The 5,524-nt window shown below is 39.6% G+C and overlaps 1 protein-coding gene and 1 long non-coding RNA gene across 2 annotated transcripts; both read left to right on the forward strand.

Moving 5' to 3' along the window:
- The first annotated feature begins 274 nt into the window (after positions 1–274).
- On the forward strand, positions 275–2,263 carry LOC145655662 (protein NDRG1-like). The gene is made up of 6 exons (XM_081709157.1): positions 275–500; positions 612–732; positions 1,170–1,232; positions 1,346–1,406; positions 1,760–1,846; positions 2,255–2,263. The coding sequence occupies exons 1-6, from the start codon at positions 437–439 to the stop codon at positions 2,261–2,263; spliced, it is 405 nt and encodes a 134-aa protein (XP_081565283.1). The 5' UTR covers positions 275–436.
- Positions 2,264–2,352: 89 nt separating this feature from the next.
- LOC145655670 (uncharacterized) lies at positions 2,353–3,336 on the forward strand. Its single transcript, XR_014121672.1, has 3 exons — positions 2,353–2,411; positions 2,959–3,062; positions 3,168–3,336. It is a non-coding gene; the product is annotated as an uncharacterized LOC145655670 (long non-coding RNA).
- Positions 3,337–5,524: the final 2,188 nt, after the last annotated feature.

The raw sequence follows: 5,524 nt of genomic DNA on the forward strand, positions 1-5,524 counted from the left end.
GAAATGTTACCACTCCAAAATCTATTTTTCTCTGTGTTTTGTCTGAAGGATTTTAAGGGGGCATTTTGGGGTCAAGTTGTGGTAAGTAGCACTACCTTTTCACAGATGTTTCAATAGGCTAAAGCTTTTACCCATAAAGCATGTTTTCAAGCACTGTCATGTGTCTTCTGAGTCAAACATGATCTTTTGTAAACAAATTAACTTGGTTAATGATAAATAATAAATAAATGATTGACATTCCTCGTGATAAGAGGCTCATTCCACAGAAGTAGTTCTAAGTGTGACAGAGTAATGTCCTGACACACAAAACCACTGCAGTGGAATCAGACCTCTTTTTAGAGGTTTTTCTTATACATCTAGACCTAGACCTTTATACTCCACCTGGGTCTTATAGGAGGACAATGTGGAGACCCCCTTTGGCACTGTATGCTGCACCATGGCAGGTATCCCCAGGGATAACCGACCGGTCATCCTCACCTACCATGACATCGGAATGAACCGTAAGACTCTGATACTGTTGCTTGTGGCACGTAGCTGATTGCTCTAAAGTCTAAAACTTAGCATAAGCATCATTTATTGTGTTGTAATGACCCTGGAATGCATGTCTGCAGACAAAACTTGCTTCGACGTTCTTTTCTATGATGAGGACATGCAGGAAATCATGCGACACTTTGCCGTGTGTCAGGTCAACGCTCCTGGGCAACATGAGGGTGCCAGCACCTTCCCTGCAGGGTGAGCGTGAGTGCACCATATGCCACAATGTTCTTTCAGGGGCTGAAAGACATTCCAAGGTTAAATCTAATCTAAAATGTGACCTTCAGCTACCCCATACAATTTTTTCCAGAATGTATATTTATCAGAACCTACTCCATAGCCCTCCGTCTGCCCTCAGACCACTCCTTCCTGGCAGTCAGACAGGACGACTCTATGCCATGGTGTTGGTGCCCACCTAAACTAACATCTGGAGGCCCTGACTGTCAGCATGTCTAGCTGGCACCGGCTTGTCATGCACCAGGGTTTCTTTCATGAACTTTTTTCTTAGCGTTCATATGCTACATTGATGGCTGTGGCTCCCAGTACATCATAGCTAGGTTTAGCAGGTTCAAATCCTGAAGAATCAGTGGCGTCCCTTAGAATTATAACTCACTCAGGGCAATTTTTTCCTGTAGATTCACATATCCCTCAATGGACAAGCTCTCCGAGACCCTCCCAATTGTGCTCAAGCATTTTAAGTGAGTGAACCAGATTAGCCATTTACTCTGAGATTAAACTGTCAATCCTTGTTCTAATCTGAAACCTTGCGCTTTAATGGTTTAAAGTTATGTACATTTTTTTCTCTCCACAGAATTAAGAGTGTTATTGGAATGGGTGTTGGAGCAGGAGCAAACATCCTCACACGGTTCGCTGTGAGTTGTAGCACTGTCTTTTTTCCCAATAGATTTTAACACAATGATCAAACAAGGATTACTCCTTGGTGAAATTCTTGCTTTGTAACAAAGTGTTGATACTTGCAGCATAATCCTAATCATTACACTGTCAAGCTAGCTAGACATCAACTCTCCAGAATACTGACACTTCACTATTGTTCCTCTGCTTGCACATGTAAACAAACCTTTTTCTAAGTGCAATGTAAAGTGCAAGAATGCCAAATATGGAGACTCTTAATTGCTCATTTAACTACAACAGTTTGACATATAGTAAGTAATTTTGCCCTGAAGGTTCATCTCCCTTTGACTGCTCATGCATAAATGTCTTGCAGTTGAAGTACCCAGACTTGGTTGAGGGCCTTGTCCTGATGAACATTAATGCTCAGGCAGAGGGCTGGGCAGACCGGGCAGCATCCAAGGTATCACAGTCTAATGCAATAGTAATTATCATTCTGTTAACACCCTGCTTAATCATCACGATCCCTGTATCTCTACAATTATGTCGTTTAGCTGGTCCCACCTAGCGTCCATGTCTATGGTTTCCCTGTCTCATGTCTTTTGTTTTGCTTTACTTCCTTGTTGTGGTTCCGTTCCTTAGCTTCATTTTCTCCGCTCCTTATTATTTGCACCTGTCTTGTTTAACTCTTATTACTTCATGTATTTAAACTGTCTTGTTCCCTGTGTCTTGGCTGTTCACTGAATCCATATAACTTTCAATGTGATAACAAATAGTTCTCAGCATATTACTCTTAGTTTTCTGCAGTTTCCAGTTAACCTTTCATGCCAATCATATGGTGACAATCGACCCTATATTTTTATTCTTTTAGGATCCTTAGAACAGTGTCAAGCCTCTTTTAATAAAGTAATGTATTTGATCAAAGCTTATGTGTACTCCAGCCACTAAAGATCAACCCACACTTTCCACAGATTTCCAGCTGGGCCCTTGGTCCCCCCAGTGTTGTCATCTCCCACCTGTTCGGTCAGGTACGAAATAACGCCTAAAATGAAATGTATATTGTATGTATTATTGAGCAGTACTTGTCAACCCAGTCCTTGTGATACATCTGACATCCCACATTTTCCCTCTATCCCAGCTCCTGACAACATCATCCTAGCTCCTAAACCAAGCCATTAGGAAAATGAACACCTGGTACAGTTGTACTGGGCTGGGTTAGAATAAACATGTGGGCCATTTCATGTGTACTGTGGACTGGGTCACTAAACACTGAACTAGAATATTTAAAAGTTAAATGCCTTATTACTAAAGATGAGTGTTCCAAATGAGCTGTCCTGAATTTAGACTGTGTCCTTTTCGTAACTAAAGAACCAGATGCCTACATTATTGTCCATCAAAAGGTCAACAATGTTTTTTTTTTTTTTTACATATTCCTTTTATTATACATTTCTGTCTCGAGTGCCTGTGCAGACTGTGCATATAGAGGAAGAGACATTTAAATTCATATTCACATCAAGTTTTAATGTTTTGTGACTGATTGTGTCTTGGACTGACTCCTTTATGGCACCGTGGCAGGAGGAGATTAAGAAGAAGGCAGAATTTGTAAAGACCTTCCGTCACAACATCAGCAAAAGGATTAACCAGACCAACCTTCTGCATTTTATGAAGTCCTACAACAGGTATGACTGACATCTGCATTCTATGGAATCTTCTGAGCTCTCTGCTTCTAGACTTGTTTGTCATATGAACAGCTCCCAGTCTTATTAGATCTGATCAATTTTCAGCCGAAGTAAACTGAACATTAAGAGAACTTCTCTGGGTAGAAAGACTCTAAAGTAAGTGAGAAACTGTTTCTCTTTTATCCTTATTCCATGTTATTTTTTGATGTAAAATGCCCCTGTGCCACCACATGCCTGAAAGGTTTTGTTGCTGTAGGTGTCACACTCTTCTGGTGGTAGGAGATGACTCTCCTGTGGTGGATGCTGTGGTATGTACAGCTTGTTTTACATGCAGAAGTTTAAAAACAACATTCAAAATCCAACCCAGCATTCAAATCAAACTTCTATATGTACCTGGGAGCCTGCGTGCAAATGTTTGTGTTTTCCGTCGTAGGTTGACTGCAATTCCAAAATGAATCCCTCAAAGACAACCCTCCTCAAAGTTAGTGACCTTCAAACCTCAGCAAAGCGATACTTAAAATGTTATGTTTTGCTTTTTTTATTTGACTCTCATTATAAATGCAGAAGTCATTATATGTCACTGGGGGCTTATAAATCTAGAACTTTGTGATGAACTTGTGGTGAATAACATTGTCCTTCATGTTGTCCCTCATGAAGATGGCTGACTGTGGAGGTCTACCACAGCTTGATCAGGTCTGTCGTTACCCATTAAAATAATGCTCTTGCATTCAAACTGAGTGATGCACTGTGTAATCTATTGTGTCCTGTTCTTACCTTATAGCCTGGCAAGCTGGCAGAAGCCTTGAAATACTTCATTCAAGGACTGGGCTACAGTAAGTAAATACTGTAAACACACTGACAAAAGGTCGAAATTAAAAATCGTTCAGCCTCTGCGCAATGTAAAACCCATAAATCCAGTTTAGAAAAGTTCATTACTGCCTGTTGTAGACCTTCAGGCTTTCACAACTATCTTTAAGTTATGCATGCTTTCTAAATGGTGCAGTTAAGTAGGGACCTTGAGCTATGTTACTTCACCTTGTCCTTCTGCTTATCTGCCTCTGACAGTGTCTTCTGCAGGCATGACACACCTGTCTCATTGGCACCCCACCTTCTCCACCAGAATGGCATTCTTCCACCCCTGGGCCATCACTTCCATGGAGAGCACCTCCAAGCAACGCTGAAGATGAGGCTCTCCTACCCGCTGCTCCATCCCAGTGTTGTCATGCTCAGTTCGGCTCCATTTCAAATAAAAAATACTCTAAATTGAGGGACCATTGATGTGTTGGTGTTAGTGTTTGTGTGTCATTGTCCCAGTGGACTAATTTAGACTTGCACAAAAGGAAAAAAAAACCCTAAACGATAAAAAGCTGTTTAAAATGTTTATACTTATCAGGCTCAGTATTGTACCTTTATTTAGTAGCCATAAAAAAGTTGATGTATAGTTTTCTCCGCATCAATCAATGTATAACACTTTTAGTACTTAGTATATGAATCAATGTATAATATTTGGCCTGCTTTAACACCAGTACAAAAGTTTAATATAATAAAGAAATAATGCACTGTGATTACGTGTGGCGGCCCGAGTGCCATAGGGCGAGGGGCAGGACGCACAGACTCCACCGACTGGGACGAACATTTATTAACATAAATGACAGTGGCACTCACGTATTAGAAACAATAAACATGGACCTGAAACAAATGAAGTTAAACAAACATGATACACAAGAATACATCTAACATAAACATGTTACATTCAGACATTACACCGACAATGACCAACACCCTGTACACTTTAACATGGGTTTATATACATTGAGACGAACAAGGTGCAGGTGTGGTTGCAAACACAGCCCTCCCACTGAACGTGGCAGGCCAAACCACATGACTCGAGGGAGGCTAACATTCCATGACATTATGCTTCATCTTGTAAAAGCTTTACATGACTGACAATTTCAGCTTTTTCAGAGGACCTATTTGATTTTTTCTTACATTGTACTTCTTTCCATTCCTAGTCTAATCTTGAAATAAATGTAATTTTAATGGAAGTCTTCATAATGTGTGTTTCAGGTTATGCAAATACTTTGGGAGTTGTTTAAATCAGTCAATCTACTGAATTCCCCACCAACAACAGTATGAATAATTAATTGTCATTTACATTTATAACTTTTAACATACTAGCAGCATGTGAGTTTCATGAATTTGTACTTCATTAACTATTTGTATCACATTATTTACATTACTGTTGTAATAGTAATAGTAAAAATTCAATGGTAATAGGGCACATTGATTTGACACAGTTCAATGGTATTAAGTACCCAATGCTCTGCTTTGAAGAAGAAGAAGTACAACATTGAATTATTTTACTGCACTTGTACTGCATATTTTCAATGTATTTACATCATTTTAGAGAATGCCATATTAAGGAATAAATAAATAAATAAAGTTTATTTACCTGCTATTGT

This window comes from Electrophorus electricus, unplaced genomic scaffold, assembly GCF_041902795.1.
Source record: "Electrophorus electricus isolate QZ-2024a unplaced genomic scaffold, ASM4190279v1 Scaffold31, whole genome shotgun sequence".
Taxonomy (NCBI): domain Eukaryota; kingdom Metazoa; phylum Chordata; class Actinopteri; order Gymnotiformes; family Gymnotidae; genus Electrophorus; species Electrophorus electricus.